Here is a 21,730-nt window from a genome sequence, read left to right on the forward strand (position 1 = left end):
AGTTACACCCAAGAAAATCCTATATTTTCTTAAAAGTTGGTTATCGAATCCAAAATGTAATGTAAAAGATGTACACTGAAAAACATGTTTACCCTTGTGAGTTGTAAAGTTTATTTATCTAAGTTATTACACGATTCTGGTTATGTACTAATGTTATGCCAGGAAAATCCCATATTTTCCTAGATGTGTGTGAATTATTACCAAATCTGAAAGTATTGAACAAGTATCTACTATACTTAAAGTGTGTGTGTGAAGTCTCCTGAAAGTTTGATTACCCTTAAATGTACATTAGTTTTAACACATATATAAAACTAATAATTGAGTGTAAAGTACTCATAATCTTGATTGCGAGTTCCATAACCATACTACAGACTAGATATGACTCGGGCCAGGGTCAGTATCTCTTTATGACTTTCGTCACCCTTGAACCTTTCGGTTCGGCTGTAGCTAGCAGCCAGGTGCGGGATAGTCAGTCCCGTATAGATCTATACACTCAAGTCACGCTCTCCCTCTTTCCGGAGATTCTGGTTATAGGGCTGGTCCTCCACTCTCGTGTCTAAGGGAAGTGTTACAAAGGACGTGTCTCCAATCTTAAGATTAATGAATTTAAAACTGAAATGATTAATATGAAAACCATGTTTTTATTAGTCCTTTACTCTCGTGTCTAGGAGGAGTACTATTAAGGACCTAACTAAAGTTCTAAGGATACCTGTCCTTCACACTCGCGTCTAGAGGTGTTTTATTAAGGACAATATAAAAGACTTATGATTTCAACTGTAAAAGTGTGAACAATCAATTGTGAAGTATAAAGTATAATACTATATAATAAGAATTGAAATCGGTTTGAACAACAACTCTGCAAGTCAAAACAGTTCGTTAATATGTTTTCAATTCTTAAAAAGTGTGCGAATTATGAAACCATTTAAATGAAATAATGAATTTAAGTACAAGATATTCTTGTACTTTTGCTTGTATTCCCCCCTGAAAACATTGAAAAACCATTGAAAAAGGGTAGGGGTATGAACTCACCAGACGAGAAAACGTGTTGGTTCGGATGCTAAGTGTCGGTTCGGGGCTTGATAACGTGCGAGGTTCCTATGTAATATGAAATGATATACAAATATATCTACTTAGATTTTAAATCACTAATTAGATATGATTATATACTCCAAGACGTGAAAACACTTCAAAATAAGTGTTTGGAGTGACCCGAGTGACATTTAAGGACGTATATGGCTTGGATAAAGTGTTTACTCTTTGAGAGTAAACTCCTTATGGAGTTTTCGGCCCAAATACCAACTCCACATGAGCTCACGGCCATGAACTCATGGTGAGGGTTTTATGGTGCTAAATGGCCTTATAACACGTGGGAAAATTAGGTAGGATTAAATCTAGGGCCTTAGAATGGATTAAACTCACTTACGGACCATTTATTGGAGTTGACGGCAGTAAACAAGGAGTTTAGGGCTGTAAACTGCCCCATACTCATTCATTAATTTATTTGGTGATGCTAGGACAATCACATGTGATTCAAACAATTTTTACATTATTAGACTTTAATTAAGTATAGCCTGGCCAACTATGCTTAATTAAGGAAAATTAATGTCAGGCTGGAAATGGTTATAGTAGAATTATGTTCAAAACTATTTTCCACTTAAACTTCTGAAAAAAAAAATTTCACTGTGCGTACGGGCATTGCATATTATAGGCATTCATCTAGATACACTTAGAAACTAAGTGCACTTTTATAACAATGCCTTTATTTAGAAATACTCATATCCCTTATCAAGTGCTAGGTTAGCCACTTAGGTTATATCACTAACCACTCTAGGAGCAATGCACTTAGTACTGATAATAGGTATTCCTCGGTAGCTATTGACTTTAGATGTAAAGTTAGTAGCTAGATATACACTAGTAATAATCTTAAGTCGAAACCAATACGAATTATTCCTCAATACCTCTTCGTCGTCTTCGTACTAGAGTTACAACTAGGAAAGCATTTCGATACCAACACGGATGAAAATGGAGCATTGCATAAGGAGGTGGATGAGTCGTTTCTAAGTAATCACTTGGATACCATTTGTGGGCATTCCGGATTCGACTCACAAGGAGACACAAAGGTTTAAATTATTGCTACTAATACGTGAGACCTTATTATTACGCTACAACTTAGCTCTAGGTTGTTTCCACCTTGAGCTTAAAACTTATCATAGGATATCCATTTGACCTCTATAAAAGGCTGCGAAACTGCATTGACGCCATAAAACGTTTTTCACATATTTTTTTTCTTGTTCTTTATCTTGGGGAAAAAGACACCGATACTCACCTTAGACTCGCCTTGTACTCACCTTAGTATTTAGGTACGATCAGCTACAACAACATACTTATTCCTTACTTCTTAATCTTCCATCAAAAAGTTATTTCGCTTTATCGGTTTTATTTATCATCGATAAAATACTTTATAACCACCTCATACAACTTACTAGAATTTTCCTAACAATGTAAGCCATATTCTTGCTAAAAATCTTTTGACAACTTGCTTTAACTTAATACTTTTCTTCAAAACTCAATTTAACCAATATTGTTTTTAATCTTTCTATTACAATTTCATTTCAAATCCATTTCAATGGATAGATGTGCTTTTAAGGGCATATAAACCATTTTAAACATTGCTTACCATTTTGACACCTTTTTTGAAAAACGTAGAAACATTTTATTTTATAAAAGTTTTTAAACTCTATGCTATAAAACTTAAACATATGACACTGAAGTTCATATTATGTGAAAAAGATTCATCGAATCTTCAAAACACTTTTGTTTTGACACTTTTAACAGCTTTCTTATTTAGGCATTGTACTTAACTTAAATGTGTTTTCTAGTAACCTAACATGGTATTTTTACAACTTTCTAATCCAAATGTGTTTACAAGACATCACTAATGCCTACATTTCAAAACACACCTTATTTGTTTATTTTATTTCAAATTAGTTTTATAATCTATGAAGTTTCAAATTTTACAACAATGAAAAACTTAGTGTTCGCTTTTAAACTCCCAGTGACACACATTCAACAAATGTGATTATTCTTTTAAATATACTGAGTTTTACCTTATCTGTTTTAACCATTGTTCGACTCAAGCCTAAAAGGGTCAAGACTGTTAGATTTTTAATTACCAGTTGTAGTGCTTCTTCTTTTTCACAAATGGAGTTTAACTTAATAGATAACTCGTGAATTTCTATCAAACCTAGCAAACACTTTAAAACTCTTACATTTCTATGTAACCATCAACATACATAAGGGTTGAAGTTGAAATATATCTCAACCTAAGTTTTAAATCTACATTTAATTATTGATCTTAAAATTTTAACAATAGCAATCATCGCTGCTACCTTCTTTTTCTTTCCCTGACACTTGATTACTCAATCTCCTTCTGATTTTAGATCTCGCACGGCCATAATAGTAACATAATACATTGTCTAACTTTGTTTCTGTCTATTTTGCTTCTCTTGGTACAATGTTCGTATGCATACAGACTAGAAGTCTACCCTTTCGTTTTGAGCGATTAATACATGTATAGTCATGAGGAAAATTTTTAACTTGCTCAACTTTGATATATTCATTTACACTTTTTATCATATACATCTTGTTTTTATTTTGAAATCTACAATAAACAAGTAATCCTTAGCTACATTCGCTCCTTTTGCTCTAAATTTAAAATTTTGATTAAACGCACAATTTTCATTGTATTTCCTTACAATTAATATACAAGGTGACTGCCTTCTTCTTATCATTTTTCAAAATCCAGAAAATATATGTGAAGAATACATTTCATATGTTTCATCTTTTCTTTAAAAATATGAAAAGTTTTTAAAAGTTATGATTATTTATCCTTCAAATGAATATTTTTGTAGAATCATGAAATTAAGAATGCAGTGTTTTCGATGATCGACATTTTTACACATTTCTTAAAATAGTATTTTACTTTGCAAATTTGAGTGAATTCCTAAACTCTCAAACTTGTTTTAATAAGTATTCTGAATCATCGTAAACTTGAATTTGTCCTGACTTAATGCAAATATTTCTACTCAAATTCCTTTAATGGCGACTTAAACCTTTAACCTTAATTAATCTTTATATTATTTTACTACTTTGTTTGATCGCACATGTATCTTCATTATCTTGGAATTATTTCACATTTTGATAGTAGTGAGATTAATTATCATTTCTAAACACACATTTTGATAGAAGTGAGATTACTTATCATTTTAAATGCTCAAAATGCTACCTAAATAATGTGATTTAAAATATCATAAAGTTTCACCGCCTTCATTAGAAACAACGACTCTCTAACTGTATTCTTCAATCATGGTTCTATTATAGTTAGAGTACCCGTAGCAGAAATTATAGCTTCACAAATCCTTGATCGTTTCATAATTTCTTTTGTAGATGGGAGTTAAATAGCCTTTACATTCGAGATGTACCAAAACTTCGTTGCCTACCCTTAATGTGTATCATTAGGAATGTATCGTCGATCGCTTCTCTTTCATTCATTCTACCCCTTCGTATTTCGGAATATATCTTTTTCCAGATTTAGTAGCCAACCCGGAAGAAAACAAATTATTCGTAATCTCTTCGTTATTAGGCGGAAAATTTACACGTAGTGTTGATTTAGAACGCGACTTAAAGATCAATGCGGATTTAATGCTCAATGTAGTCGGTGCTTCAGCAAAACTTATACCACTCTCTTAATCCAGATGATATCTAACTAGATGATCTTTTTCGACTAGGTCGTCGTGGTTGAATCATGATTCCATGAATCAAATTTTCCATAATCTCGACGAAAGAACTCGAATTAAGGAAACATTAATTTGACTATAGCAAAAGAGTTGGGTTCTTCCTTTGAGGAAATAAACCCAAAATAATCAAAGAACACTTCAAGTCACCACCTCTCTAGCTATACAATTGTATTCGACTGAGTTCTAATAGAATATGTCACGAATTGAATTTCGGGACGAAATTCTTTCAACCGGGGGAGACTGTGACAACTGTCAAAATTCGATTCGGTACTATTTTTCTCCTATTTTCTAAGATTAAATACACTTAAATACACAAAATCGGATTACACTATATAAAAATCATCATTGGGATTTTTTCCAGATTATTTACACTGTAAATAAAGTTTACAAAATAAATTGGTAATTTACTTTAAGTATTTAATAATTATTCATCATTTGATGATTATTCAAGAGAATAAAACATAGCAAAATAGCAAAACTAACTGAAAAATATCTTTTATATTTTTTACAGCTTCTACTTGTATAATAATAGTGCAACAAAATATTTGGGCAATTTTGGAAATAGTTTTGTATTTATTTCAATTTAGAAATCCATTTTTATATTTTTTCCACGTTAATAATGTTGGATAACAGTAATAAAAAATTTGAGGAATTTTAGGAACTGTTTTCTATTTATTTCAGTTTTTATTAGAATACATGCTCAAAAATCATAAAATTGGGTTAAATAGTTTGGAAATCCATTTTTATATCTTTCCCAGCTTAAATATGTCTAATGGCAGTATTATAAAAAGTTTGGGAATTTTTATCACCTGGATTCTATTTTTCACAAATTTATATTGTTATGAAGGCTTAAAATTTTGGAAAAATAGTTAATCATATCAAAAATTCAAAGGAAAATTTATGGAAGCCCGCTACAATGTTTAGAATTAACATACAAAGTTTGAAAATTTTTGGAAACCATTTGATAATAGTTTGGGTTTTTAAGAGCTTAAAACACATTTAAATGTGTTGAAATACCCTCGATTTTTATTACAAAAATCTGGAAAATTAATATCCAAAACTATCTTAACCACATGAGTTATTAAACTTCACCATTTCAGGAAATTTTTTGTAATTTATCAATATTAAATTTTGACACAATATTGGCATAATTCTATTGTAGTAGCAAGTATACTAGTGTTAGTTTTCTATTAGAGACTCATTAGTGTGTAACATCGTGTAGGAGTTGATAGTGATACAAGTGGATTGTAGTTGAAGGCACCATTTGCATCATCTCAATGCATACTATTAGTATTCACGACTCCCCTTTTTTTGGTTTTTATGTTTTGGGGTGGAAAAGCATGTCCTAAAATATTTATGTTCGTTGTATTTAATTTGACTTGTATCAAACTTGGTTGTTATATGTTGCTATGTATGTGTATGCTATTGTTAATTCATGAGGCCTTATCGCGTATAAGTCCCTGGAATCAGTTCACACAACTCGTTAACTCATTTGAGCCTATGGTTATTATGGATAACGCTATTAGGAAGTAGACAACTGATGCGGGCCCTAGTGTGGAGGATCGGGCCCTTGCGTTCCTAGAGGCCCACGATCGTGTGACTAAAGGGGCTTCTCGAAAATGGCCATAACTTTGGCTACAAATCTACGTTTCGGGCCTACGACCAGTCAAATCGAAGCTTGGAGCAAGGAGCACATCTAGATAAGTCCCCGAAAGGGACTTACCCATTTTTGAGTCCAGAAATCGCTTTCTAAATGGAGTTATGAGCAATTTTGTTATTTTTCCTTAATTTTTGGGTTTTGTTTTTGGGTTTGTATTTGGCCCATGGACTTTTAGGGTTTCATTTTAATTTCTGCTTCTTATTTAACTGTTTTTGATGTAATTTGGATGGTCGATCATCAATTTTATGAACTTTCGATTTTCTCCCAAATTCTGTGTGTTAACCCAGATTTTGAAGCCAATCCCACGGTATTCGTAGAATCAACGTGGTTTTGAAGAGATTGTCCTGGCTATTCTTTTAGAATCAACAGGTTCATTATTGGTTATCTTTGTGTTGTTTTTTTTGCACTGCATCAGTTGGTATCAGAGCTGAATTCCTGGTTCAAAATGCCTCCGAGGAGAAACAGGACGCCCGCTAATGTTCATGAGCAAGAACTAGAAGAACGTATTATGGCACGAATGGAGGAGAGGATGGATCAAATGGTTGACCAACTGACTGATAGGATGGTCGAACTGATGAATCAAGGAGGGCAAAGGTCTCGAACACATTCTCAAGTGGAAGATGGGGAATTTGGGAACCCGTTCGGCGGCAGTGACGGTTCATATTCTGAAGATGATCTAGAAAGGCGGCCAAGGCGTGATCATAGAGGTGACAATAGGCGTTGGGAGGCCGGAATGAGAATTGATATCCCAGAATTCGACGGGGTCAGTTTGAATCCAGAGGGGTTCATCGATTGGTTGGCTACTGTTGAGGAAGTTTTTCAGTTCAAAGAAGTCCCTGAAAACAAAAGGGTGTCATTGATTGCTACCAGGCTACGCGGTAGGGCATCTGCATGGTGGCAACAACTGAAACTGACACGAGACATGCTCGGAAAGTCAAAGGTCGTGACTTGGAGGAAGATGAAGAAGTGTTTACGATCCAACTTCCTACCCCATAATTTTCAAAGGTTGATGTACCAACGGTTGCAAAATCTAAAGCAGGGTGCCAAATCAGTTGACGATTACACAACTGAGTTCTACCAATTGATTGCCCGAAACGATATCCAGGAGACAGAGGAACAACTCGTTGCTCGATATATTGGGGGTCTACGGGTCCAAATCATGGACTCTGTAAATATGTTTGACCCGGTATCTATTTCTGAAGCACACCAATGGGCGTTGGCTTTTGAGAAACAAAGTCGTCGGGTGGGCAGTTCGTCTTGAACTGCCAATATTGGAGGAAGTCCCGGGACGGGTGGTATGGTACCCCGTGTTGTGCCTAATCAACAAAGACTGACATCTAACAGTGTTGGACCAAATCCTAGGACAACTGTTAGTAACGGCTTGAAGTGTTTTAGTTGTGGGGAGACAGGTCACCGACAATCAGAGTGCAAGAAGGTCGGAAAACGTCATTTGTTTGCTGAGCAAGATGATTGGCAAAATGATGATGCCGGTGAAAATTACGAAGATCCCCCTGTGTATGACGAAGAGCATCAATGCGAGGAGGAAGTTGTAACTGGTGATGTAGGGGTAAATTTGGTGGTAAGGCGGTCTTGTTTTACACCAAAAGTTGTTGGTGATGATTGGCTCAAACACAACATCTTTCAGTCGACATGTACTATTTTGGGAAAGGTTTGTACTTTTGTTATTGATTCAGGAAGTTGTGATAACCTTATATCTGAAGAAGCAGTTCAAAAGTTGGCTTTGAAAACAGAAAATCGCCCTAAGCCTTACAAGCTACAGTGGCTTAAGAAGGGTGGCGAGGTCACTGTATCTAAACGAGCCCTTGTTCAATTTTCTGTTGGTACCACATATAAAGATGATGTGTGGTGTGATGTGGTTGCTATGGATGCATGTCATTTGTGTTGGGTTTTGAGCAATCTAACACTTCCTAAGTGTGCATGCAACCCTAATAAACCTTGGATCTATGTTTGTCTAAATACATGCAAAATAATAATTTTCCAAGGTTTATAACCTATCTAACATGGCATGGGGAACATTTCAACATAAAAGAGTTAGAAGAGATTACATACCTTTGTTGTGTTGGGTTCTTAGGAGTTTGAGGGCCAAGCACCAATAGTGTGAATGCCTCAAATGGAATCACAAACACCACAAACTCTTGGAAAACTTTTAGAGAGTATACACACTCTTGTATTTTCGGCCACACACATGCACACACACACTAGAACACTAGCTTTCTCTTAGGCTATCTTAGGCTCTCTTTCATGCTCCATAAGCATGCTTATATAGTATGCATGGTTAGGGTGAAACCCTAATAACCCATGTCTTTTCCTATTCCAAGGATCCATGGGTTAAAAGCTCCATGGATCATCCATGGACTTCCACATAAGCCTAGCCCATTAACAAATGAGTATTAGCCCACACTATATAAAACAAATAGCCCATAATTTAATTAGTATTCTTTTAATCTCTAAATTAATCCATAATTAATTTAAGACTAAAACTAATTAAATAACGTAACTTCATATTAATATATTATAACTCATAATATATTAATAAACATATGTGTATAACTCTCATAAAATTATCCATAATAGTTTGGATGAGATGCAACCCAAATGGACCATGCCGGTCGGGTCAAGTATATACCAAATAAGTTATGGACTTAGACACCTTATCCAACAGACTCCCACTTGGATAAGTCTAATAACTATATTTGCCTATAACTTCAGGAACCAACCAACAATCGTAGCTCTCGAAAACTCCCTCGAACAATGAAGACTCTGTCGAACTATGAAGCGCCATTTTAGATAAGTGATCACATAATCCTCTGTTCTCATGATATCAGCCGGACAAACACATGGAACTATGTCTTGCTTATTGTCTAGCAGTTGTTTCTCGATTATCCGATTTGTTTGACGAAGAACTTCACTGAACACATCGGTTTAGTTCTGACCAGGCCTGGTATATGGGTCAACACAAAATCATCGAGGGGCCCGGATATCGCTTCTATTTCTAGAAGGAACAGATAAACTTCGACTGATATGCTTGTTCTACTACTTATTGAATTGTACACAAAGGCACGTTTTATAACATCAAGTTACTGATGCGTTTACGTGCAATCAATGCACAACCAACTCATAGGTAACAACTCATATCTCTAGGTTTAAAGATTTATATGATGTTATCGTCTCACGATCACTCGAGATAAATTCCATGAAGTGATACAAGTGAGCGTGGGTTTATACCAATACTCATAACTTATGAGTACTCATGAATGTTGCAGCAACCATTGCCATGCCTAAACACCTTTAAGGCATCTACAAACCCAATTCATGACAATCTTGATTCATACCTACTTCCGACGTATGATCGATTGTGGAGGTTTGAACAAATTAATTATTCTGGAAGTCAAAACATGCAAAACTGAAACAATAGTAAATAATTGACAATGATAGTAACACCTTACTCATAAATAAATCACAAATTTTATTCATCATTAAATGTCGATTACATTTTAAAAGTTTTAGGAAAACTATCTAATCTGTAAAACTAATATCGTCCCTCAGCCCGATGCGCCTCGCATGTTGAAAATGCTTAACCCTCGTCAGTCCCTTCGTAAGGGGATCTGCAGGATTCTCATCTGACGATACCATCCTTGCCACGAGGAGCCCTTCTTCTATCTTGTGTCTTATGAAGTGATATTTTCTGTCAATGTGTCGGGATCTGCCATGATCTCTTGGTTCCTTGGCTTAGGCAACCGCACTATTGCTGTCACAGAAAATCTCCATAGGTTCTTTAATAGCTGGTACAACTCCAAGGTCTCCGATGAAGTTCTCCAGCCATATCGCCTCCTTCGCTGCTTCACTCACTGCTATATACTCTGATTCACAAGTCGAATCAGCCACCGTCTCCTGCTTGGAACTCTTCCAAGAAATTGCCCCTCCATTTAAGGTAAAGATCCAGCCCGACTGAGAGCGGAAATTATCCCTATCAGTCTGAAAACCAGCATCACTATACCCTAATATTCTCAAGTCATCACTGCCACCAAGGGTAAGGACCCAATCCTTAGTCCTCCGCAGGTACTTGAGAATGTTCTTTACCGCGGTCCAATGAGCCTTGCCAGGGTTCCCCTGATACCTGCTGACCATGCTCAAAGCAAATGCCACATCAGGACGGGTACAAGTCATAGCATACATGATCGAGCCAACTGCGGAAGCATATGGTAATTGGCTCATCTCAGCTATCTCAGCCTCTGTACTCGGACTCTGAGTCTTACTCAGTTTGGTATTGCTTTGGATCGGTAAATCTCCTTTCTTGGAATTCTCCATGTTGAACCTTTTCAACACCTTATCCAAGTAGATACTCTGACTAAGTCCAATTAGTCTTCTACTCCTTTCTCTTAATATCCTTATCCCTAGGATATAGGTAGCCTCCCCTAGGTCCTTCATAGCAAAGCACTTCCCAAGCCAGGACTTAACCTCCTGCAAGGTTGGGATGTCATTTCCTATGAGTAGTATGTCATCCACATACAGTACCAAGAAGCTAACTATACTCCCACTAGCTCTGACATACACGCAAGACTCATCTTCGCTTCTCAAGAAGCCAAACTCTTTTACCTTCTCATCAAAACAAAGATTCCAGCTACGAGATGCTTGTTTTAATCCATAAATGGATTTCTTAAGCTTGCATACTCTATTAGGGTACTCTGCATTGACAAAACCCTCTGGCTGATTCATGTACACATCCTCAGCCAACTTTCCATTAAGGAAAGCGGTTTTGACATCCATTTGCCATATTTCATAATCATGAAATGCTGCAATGGCTAACATAACCCTAATAGACTTAATCTTGGCCACCGGTGAGAAGGTTTCATCATAATCAATACCTTGAGTTTGAGTAAAACCCTTCGCAACCAGTCGAGCCTTATAAGTATGCACTTTTCCTTCCATGTCGGTCTTCTTTTTGAAGATCCATTTGCACCCGACTGTTTTACGGCCTGGTACATTGTCAACCAAGTTCCAACCTTGATTGTCATACATGGACTGTATCTCGCTGTCCATAGCCTCCTTCCATTTAGCAGACTCCGGGCCTGCCATGGCTTCCTTAACACTGCTAGGTTCATCCAAATTTACTAGTGTACTATCACTAATAAACGTATCACCTTCCGTAGTAATATGAAAACCATAATAAAACGAAGGTGTGTTCCTAACCCGTGTGGAACGTCTCGGAGGTACAGACTCGTCAGCTGGATCAACAGGAGTTTCTACCTCAGGTTGATTGCTAGTGTCTGAGGTTCCTTCACCAATTGATTCTTGAATTTCTTCAAGATCAATCTGCCTCCCACTGTCTCCTTGGCTTATAAATTCTTTCTCGCGAAAGATCCCTCTTCGTGCTACAAAGACCACATTCTCACTGGGTCTGTAGAAAAGGTAACCGAAGGATTTCTGTGGGTAGCCGATGAAAATACACCTTTCACTTCGGGGTTCAAGCTTATCATGAGTTTCACGCCTCACGAAGGCTTCGCAACCCCAAATTTTGATGTGGTCCAAATTGGGAACCTTCCCAGTCCACATCTCATGAGGTGTTTTGGTAACCTTCTTTGTAGGGACTAGATTAAGGATATGGGCGGCAGTCTCTAAGGCATACCCCCAAAAAGAGATTGGTAACGAAACTCGACTCATCATAGAGCGAACCATGTCTAACAAGGTACGATTACGCCTCTCAGCTACACCATTCAGTTGTGGTGTCCTGGGAGGAGTCAATTGTGAGACAATCCCACACTCCTTAAGATAGTCAAGGAACTCGGTACTAAGATACTCACCACCTCGATCGGATCGAAGCATCTTAATGTTCCTGCCCAATTGATTTTCTACTTCCTGTTTGAATTCCTTAAACCTTTCAAAGGTTTCGGACTTGTGTTTGATCAAGTAGACATACCCATATCTACTATAATCATCAATAAAAGTCACATAATACCGATTAGCGTCCCTTGTGGGGGTTTTGAATGGCCCACATACATCAGTATGTATTAGGTCCAACAAACCTTCACCCCTCTCACAAGCTCCAGTGAAGGGTGATTTTGTCATTTTTCCAAGTAGACAAGATTCACAACTATCATCTGATTTGAGGTCAAATGATTCCAAGACTCCACTCTTTTGGAGTTGGTCTATGCGTTTCTTGTTTACATGTCCAAGACGACAATGCCACAATGATGCTTTATCTAGGCTAGTAGAAGAATCAATATACAACACATTATTTCCTAAGTTGTCTACAATCGACACAGTTTCATACACGCCATCACAAGGTAATGCTTTAAAATAAAACACATTATTAAAGAAAGCATTAATACCACCACATTCATTATCAAACGAAAAGGTAAAACCTTGTTTGTACAAAGCATGAAAAGAAATAATATTCCTCGCCATTTCAGACGAGTATACACATTTATTCAAATCTAATTTTAACCCATTATTAAGCAACAAAGTATAAACTCCAATCTTGGAAATAGGTGAAGCCTTCCTATTCCCCATGATTAAGTTTATCTTCCCGTGCTCCACATCCTCACTTCTTCTTAGGCCCTGCAAATCAGAACATATGTGAATACCACATCCTGTATCAAGCACCCAAGAGTTAGGATATGTTGAGTAATTAGACAATATAGTGTAAATACCTGCATAGGTGGGTTTTACTTTCCCATCCTTTAGATCCTGCAAGTACTTAGGGCAGTTTCGCTTCCAGTGTGCCTTTTCATGGCAATAAAAGCATTCAGCATCCTTTGGAATGGCAGAACCGTTCTTAGTCTTGGATGAGGAGCCTTCAAGAGACTTTCCCTTGGTACCCTTCGAAGGGTGTTTCCTCTTTTTCCCTTTGCCTTGCCCAATAGCTAAAACAGGGGTAGAAGTTGGAGTAGGAGTAGTAGAGGTAACAACCGCTTTACCCTTAAGACCGGTTTCAGCGGTCTTCAAGAGTCCTTGAAGCTTGCTGAGGGTAACTTCCTCCTTGTTCATATGATATGTCATTCGAAAATGATCATAACAAGAAGGCAAGGAGTGCAAAATGATGTCAATTGCTAACTCCTCGGGGATGTTAACATTCAGCTTCAGCAAACGGTCCACATACCTTTGCATCTTTTGCATGTGGCCCGTGACGGATTCACCGTCCTTCATGCGGGTAGTTATTATGGAGGAGATTATTTCATACCGCTCCTGACGAGCACTCTGATGGTACCTTTCCATCAAGTCTTGGTGCATCTCAAAAGGGTAGAAATCTTCATATGACTTTTGGAGCTCGGCTGTCATCGTGGCCATCATGATACATGCCACCTTAGTAGCATCTCTCTCATGAGTCCTGAATTCAGCGATCTCCTCAGGAGTAGCAGTAGACTCATCAAGTTCTTTTAACTCCTTATCGAGGACATATTCCTTGTCCTCGTAACGAGTAACCATCCTGATGTTCCTAATCCAATCCATGAAGTTGGAACCATCAAAGATGACCCTCCCACAAAGATTCATGAGAGAGAAAGAACCAGTTGGGTTAGAGCCTGAAGCATTAGTGTTGGAAGACATCTGAAAGAAGAAAGTAAGTTTAGATTAGATATTTAGGATCCTTAATAAGACACCCAAATGTAATATTAAGGCTAGGATCCAATCACAATATATTACACTTAGAAGAGGGATGCCGTAATCTAAGTAATAATATATTTGAAAGGTAGGCGAATGACGATTCACCAATTTCCACCATGAAAACGAAATGATTAATTAGGTTTAATTGGATTTGAAATTCCTAGATTCTTTTGAGATTCATTGAACTTTTCAATGGCATGTTTCAATCTCGATTGTGCCCTTCAAGTTTTGTGACTGGGATGCCGAGGATCACAAAACAAGGTGTGAATAACCATGCTAACTCACTTGGTACTCCTAATATTATCACCTAATCAATGTGCCGGTTAACCACACACGCTCCATTGATCTATGACAACATTAAGTTACCCTTCGTGATCCTTACTAGTCTAATTAGTGTGCCGGTTAACCACACACGCTCCACTAACGACTTGGTAAGGTACAAAGTGTGAATTCCATGGATTAGCACCATGTTCACATTTTCCTAAAATAACTAAGATTGGGAATTAAAAGAGTTTAGTTATTTTATAATATTCATTATACTTTTAATGAGGATTTAAAGTCGTTGTTCTACCCGTTCGGCTAACGACCCTCCACCGATCAAGCAAGCGGTGGGTGAGAGTATACACCCATTAAGTCGCCATTTTATAGGCAACAACCTTATACCCACCTTATAGACCGGCTTCGTGAATGAGGCCTACTAACGGTAAAAGGACTTATTCTTATACATATATATAATAATTAACCATTAATGTTATAAATAGTATAAGGGTTGAATTTTAACTATTAAAACTCTAAGGTTTGGAATTAAAGTTTATTAAAGTGTGTGAAACTTTACAAATTCCAAAACTTGAGGACAAGTTTTGTAACTTTGCAAAACTCTTCATTTCATAACTTATGAATTAAAGGTTCATAAAAATGAAGACTCTTCATTTTCATGTAACTTATGTGTTTTAAGTGTGTGTTAAATGAAAGTGACCTTTGGTAATCCATAACTTGAGGACAAATTATGGACTCCATTAAAACACATAAATGATTAAGAATTAATTCTAAACAATTCAGCAAATAATTCCTATCATTTTCTAAATTCATAAGAACATGAACATGATCATCAAAAATTCAAGAATTATATGAACACATAAAATCATGGATTTTTGATATATGCTATTGTAAATGGATTAGAACAACCATTACACCAACTAAAATAAGTTTTACAACACCAAAACAATTTAGGGTAATGTTTCCAGTCCATTTCCAGCAGCAAAAGTCGAGATTCTGCATTCTTTCGATCCTACTCGCCGAGTGCACGAACGGACTCGTCGAGTAGGTTGAAGTTTGCCTTGGACTCGGCGAGTCCCCCCAATGGACTCGGCGAGTCTAGCATGCAGACAGCAACGATTTCGACTTTTTTTCACTATTTTGCATCAAGTATCAAACAAGCAAGCCTAGGCTCTGATACCACTGTTGGGTTTTGAGCAATCTAACACTTCCTAAGTGTGCATGCAACCCTAATAAACCTTGGATCTATGTTTGTCTAAATACATGCAAAATAATAATTTTCCAAGGTTTATAACCTATCTAACATGGCATGGGGAACATTTCAACATAAAAGAGTTAGAAGAGATTACATACCTTTGTTGTGTTGGGTTCTTAGGAGTTTGAGGGCCAAGCACCAATAGTGTGAATGCCTCAAATGGAATCACAAACACCACAAACTCTTGGAAAACTTTGAGAGAGTATACACACTCTTGTATTTTCGGCCACACACATGCACACACACACTAGAACACTAGCTTTCTCTTAGGCTATCTTAGGCTCTCTTTCATGCTCCATAAGCATGCTTATATAGTATGCATGGTTAGGGTGAAACCCTAATAACCCATGTCTTTTCCTATTCCAAGGATCCATGGGTTAAAAGCTCCATGGATCATCCATGGACTTCCACATAAGCCTAGCCCATTAACAAATGAGTATTAGCCCACACTATATAAAACAAATAGCCCATAATTTAATTAGTATTCTTTTAATCTCTAAATTAATCCATAATTAATTTAAGACTAAAACTAATTAAATAACGTAACTTCATATTAATATATTATAACTCATAATATATTAATAAACATATGTGTATAACTCTCATAAAATTATCCATAATAGTTTGGATGAGATGCAACCCAAATGGACCATGCCGGTCGGGTCAAGTATATACCAAATAAGTTATGGACTTAGACACCTTATCCAACAATTTGTTGTTGGGCAGACCTTGGGAGTATGATCGTAACATAGATCATAACGGGCGGACTAACACTTACAGTTTCTTGTTTGGTGGTGTGAAGATAACATTGGTTCCCAGTAAGCCAAATGAGCCAGTTTCGAGACCTTCAGGTACTCTACTAACCCTTAATCAGTTTGAAGACGAGTTGGAGGCGGAAGGTGAAATTTTTGTATTGCTCGGGAAGGAAGTCGCTAAGGAGGTTGAAATTCCTGAGGCTATGGTTCCTCTACTCAAGGAATTCGCTGATGTTTTCCCTAATGAATTACCTGATGGTTTGCCACCTTTACGTGACATCCAACATCATATTGATTTAAAACCAGGAGCTCAGTTGCCTAATAGGCCACATTACAGAATGAGTCCCGGAGAGCATGAGGAGTTGCGACGATAGATGGAGGATTTGATTTCAAAAGGTCATGTTCGGGAGAGCATGAGCCCGTGTGCTGTTCTTGCTTTGTTGACTCCTAAAAAGGATGGTACTTGGCGTATGTGTTTTGATAGTCGCGCCATCAATAAGATCACGGTGAGGTATAGATTTCCAATTCCTCGACTTGATGAACTACTTGACCAGATTAGCGGTGCCTCTATCTTTACGAAACTGGACTTGAAGAGCGGGTATTATCAGATTCGACTTAGGCCTGGGGATGAGTGGAAGACTGCCTTCAAGACTCGTGAAGGATTGTATGAGTGGTTGGTGATGCCTTTCTGTTTATCAAACGCTCCTAGTACATTTATGCGTGTGATGAACCAGTTGTTCAGGCCCTTTATTGGTAAATTTGTAGTCGTTTATTTTGATGACATACTTATTTACACTGCTACTTTTGGTGAGCATGTCAACCATGTGAGGCAGGTTTTGACTGTACTTCGACGGGATAGTTTGTACGCAGCTATGAAGAAATGTGTGTTTATGGTTCCTAAAGTCTTGTTCTTGGGGTAGGTTGTTTCTGGGGAAGGAATACAGTTGGACGAGTCTAAAGTAGCAACTGTCAGACAATGGCCAAGTCCAACTACCATCACTGAAGTTCGAAGCTTTCATGGACTTGCGTTATTCTATAGGAGGTTTATTCCAAACTTTAGTTCTATTATGGCACCGGTGACTGATTGTATGAAAGGGAAGACCTTTACTTGGACAGAAGCAGCAGAATCAGCTTTCCAATTAGTAAAAGAGAAGCTTACTACATCACCGATTCTTGTATTGCCAGACTTTTCTCAAGTGTTTGAATTACACACGGATGCTTCCAAGGTTGGGATTGGAGCAGTTCTAAGTCAAGGAGGACGACCGGTTGCCTATTTTAGTGAGAAGTTGACGGGGCCAAAGCTGCGTTATAGCACTTATGATGTTGAGTTCTATGCAGTGGTCCAAGCTGTAAAGCATTGGTGCCATTATCTATTTCATAAGGAATTTGTTTTGTTCACAGATCATGATTCATTAAGACATATTCGTAGTCAAGATAAGGTGTCACACAAACATGGGAGGTGGATGTCGTTCTTGGAAAAATTCACTTTCGTGGTTAAACACAAGTCCGGGATGTCAAATCGGGTGGCTGATGCATTGAGTCAGAGGAGTAATTTGCTAGTTTCCATGAGGGTTGGTGTGCCGGGGATGGATGTCCTCATGGAGCAGCTAACGGTTGATCCTTATTTTTCTGTTGTTCTGCAGCGTATACAATCTGGACAGATGTCTGATTTTCTACGGCATGAAGGTTTTCTTTTCAAAGGCAATCAATTGTGCATCCCTGATTCAAGTCTCCGCCTTCAAATCATTAGGGAGCTGCATGGTGAAGGGCATGTCGGCCGAGATCGCACTTTACAGTTGGTACAATCATCTTATTTTTGGCCTACAGTGCGCAAGGAGGTGGATAGATATGTTAAACGGTGTCGAATCTGTCAGGTGTCAAAGGGCACATCTACCAATGTAGGACTCTATATGCCTTTGCCTGTTCCATCACAACCTTGGGTAGACATCAGTATGGATTTTGTGTTGGGTTTACCACGTACTCAACGGGGAAATGATTCAATATTTGTGGTTGTTGATCGTTTTTCTAAGATGGTGCACTTTATTCCATGCAAAAAGACGACGGATGCTGTTAATGTGGCCCAGTTATTCTTTCGAGACATCTACCATTTGCATGGATTACCATCTTCTATTGTATCAGATCGAGACACTAGGTTTTTGAGTCATTTTTGGCGCAGCCTATGGAAAATGGTGAACACTCAGCTCAATTTTAGTAGTGCATATCATCCTCAAACGGATGGACAAACAGAGGTTGTCAATCGATCCCTTGGTAATATTTTGCGGTGTTTAGTGGGTGATCATGTGAAGTCCTAGGATCAGAAGCTTTGTCAAGCTGAGTTTGCTCATAATCATGCTATCAACCGAAGTACTGGATATAGTCCATTCCAGGTGGTCTATTCTGTTCAGCCACAGGGACCACTTGATTTGATGTCACTGCCTGTTTCTAGGGTTGTTCCAAAGAAAGTGCAGGATTTTGTTGGAGGACTACATGATGTTCATAGGGCTGTTCATGACAACTTGGTCTGAGCTAACTCCAAGTACAAGCAAGATGCAGATAAAAAACGCAGACTAGTTGATTTTGAAGTAGGTGACTTTGTTTGGGCTGTTTTGACTAAAGATCGTTTTTCGGTTGGTGAGTACAACAAGCTATCAGCTAAGAAGATTGGACCAGTGGAGATTGTGGAGAAGATTAATTCCAATGCTTACCGTCTACAGTTGCCAAGCCACATTCGTTGTTCCGATGTATTCAATGTAAAGCATTTGCTTCCTTATTATGGGGATTCTTCTGATGATGACCATGGTGCACATTCGAGGTCGAATTTTGTCTACCCGGGAGGGGATGATGCGGGCCCTAGTGTGGAGGATCGGGCCCTTGCGTTCCTAGAGGCCCACGATCGTGTGACTAAAGGGGCTTCTCAAAAATGGCTATAACTTTGGCTACGAATCTCCGTTTCGGGCCTACGACCAGTCAAATCGAAGCTTGGAGCAAGGAGCACGTCTAGATAAGTCCCCGAAAGGGACTTACCCATTTTTGAGTCCAGAAATCGCTTTCTAAATGGAGTTATGAGCAATTTTGTTATTTTTCCTTAATTTTTGGGTTTTGTTTTTGGGTTTGTATTTGGCCCATGGACTTTTAGGGTTTCATTTTAATTTCTGCTTCTTATTTAACTGTTTTTGATGTAATTTGGATGGTCGATCATCAATTTTATGAACTTTCGATTTTCTCCCAAATTCTGTGTGTTAACCCAGATTTTGAAGCCAATCCCACGGTATTCGTAGAATCAACATGGTTTTGAAGAGATTGTCCTGGCTATTCTTTTAGAATCAACAGGTTCATTCTTGGTTATCTTTGTGTTGTTTTTTTTGCGCTGCATCAACAACTCCTCACTCGCACGATTCGCTTGAGTGCATTTTACCATATTTCCCTATGTTAGCGATAGACATAGAAGAGGGCACCCTCGGTCATTAGGCTTGGGTTGTGAACTCATGGTATAATCATTATGCACATACGAACCTTGTATCTCGTTTTAGCAACAAACTTTATTTCCCATGAGAATATGAACGTTGCTTCTTATTTGGGCAACATACTTTATCTCTCATGATGACAACGAACTTTGTTTATGTAAACTTATTCACTCATTTTCAATATATTTTTATTTATGGAAACTTTATTTCCCATGCGAATATGAACGTTGCATCTTATTTGGGCAACATACTTTGTCTCTCATGATGACAACAAACTTTGTTTATGTAAACTTATTTACTCATTTGCAATATATTTCTGTTTATTGAAACTTTATTTCCCATGAGAATATGAACGTTGCATCTCATCCGGGCAACATACTTTATCTCTCATGATGACAATGAACTTGGTTTATACAAATTTATTTACTCATTTTAACAATATACCTTATTTATGGAAACTTCTGTTAAAACTTTGATTACGATTCATGAAAACAATATTATTTTTAACCTGTGAGTACTCACCAACTATTTTTATAGTTCACACTCGTTTTAGATGCTTTTTCAGGAATCATCGAGTAAGTGGCACTTAGGGATACATCACTTTTAAGAGCATTCGCATGTGTTGTATTTTAGTTTACATTGTAATTTCTTTTAAAAATTTGTTCAAACCCATTGTAAAATTGTAAAGATTTTTAAACTACGGTTGGTGTAAAGACTCGGTGAGTTCGGCCGCCACCTCGTCAATTCCTTATCCATCTAATTGTCCTCATTCTCATCCCTACTCGTCGAGTTAGGCAATGACTCAATGACTTCTCCTCATATTCGAACATCGAATGAACCTTCATCTGACTCGCCGAGTTGTATGAACAACTCGTCGAGTTCATCTTCGTCTAAAGAATAAGTATTGTCCTTGAATCGCCGAGTTATATGAACAACTAGTCGGGTTCATCTTCATGTGTTGGGAGATTTCCTTGGACTCGCTGAGTCTGTTCATGTACTCGCCAAGTCCTATGAACTTCAGGTCTAAGGCTAAGTTCAATACGTTGGGTCACTCCTTTGGATCCTCTAAAACTCCTACATCACCCAAATGGGTTCCTTCGAACCCCAACAGAAAAAGGGAGTCAAGTCTCGGACTCGCCGAGTCCCAAGAATGACTCGCTGAGTCAATAATGTCCAACTCTATTTCTTGGATTTCTGATATGCAACTCTTGTCCAAATGATAGATCTATGCCCCTAATATCGATCTAGCACATAAAGTTACAAACTTTATGTGCATGCATGGGACTTTGAGCCTAAAATGCCCAAAAAGAAGCTCTTAAGATGCATGGGGCCTTCCATGTGTGCAAAAACCACCCCTAACTGCCTTGTGACCCCTCCAAAGTCCTATATCCGAAGCCTTGACCCCCCAATCATGCTTGCAATCATGGTTGGTTACAAAATATGGCTTAAAAGCCCTAAATCTCCCCAAAAAGGGATCAAATAAAGGAACAAGCAAGGTATAGACTTTATACCTTCTGGAAACTGCAAATGAAGAACCAACAAGGACTCCTTTGGTCTTCTCTTGATCCCTCTATGTTCTTCCTTCTTCCTTGTGATCAAAACCACCAAAAATCACCACAAATGCCTTAGATCTCCACACACACAATGAAGGTTCACTATGGAGGGTTTCTGGAAGCAATAGGGATGAGTGGGGGCTGAATGAGTTGATTAAATAAGGTGCAGACCCTCAGATTAGGGTTTTGTCCATACAGCGTCTACTCGTCGAGTCCGGCTACCGACTCGACGAGTCCACCACTTAAACCCTGGGTCTAAACCGCTTCTACTCAACGAGTTGGGCTGCCAACTCACTGAGTCCGAAGACAAAATGCAAAATTCTTAACTGAAAGAAATACATACCTGGA

At 37.9% G+C, this 21,730-nt stretch overlaps 1 protein-coding gene across 1 annotated transcript; it reads left to right on the forward strand.

Moving 5' to 3' along the window:
* The first annotated feature begins 7,753 nt into the window (after window positions 1-7,753).
* Window positions 7,754-16,739, forward strand: LOC145096306 (uncharacterized). Its single transcript, XM_079034053.1, has 2 exons — window positions 7,754-8,322; window positions 16,391-16,739. Exons 1-2 carry the CDS (start codon window positions 7,754-7,756, stop codon window positions 16,737-16,739), a joined length of 918 nt encoding a protein of 305 aa, XP_078890179.1.
* The last annotated feature ends 4,991 nt before the right edge of the window (window positions 16,740-21,730 follow it).

This window comes from Lactuca serriola, chromosome 3 (assembly GCF_051521515.1).
Source record: "Lactuca serriola cultivar US96UC23 chromosome 3, Lser_US96UC23_V15, whole genome shotgun sequence".
Classification (NCBI taxonomy): Eukaryota; Viridiplantae; Streptophyta; class Magnoliopsida; order Asterales; family Asteraceae; genus Lactuca; species Lactuca serriola.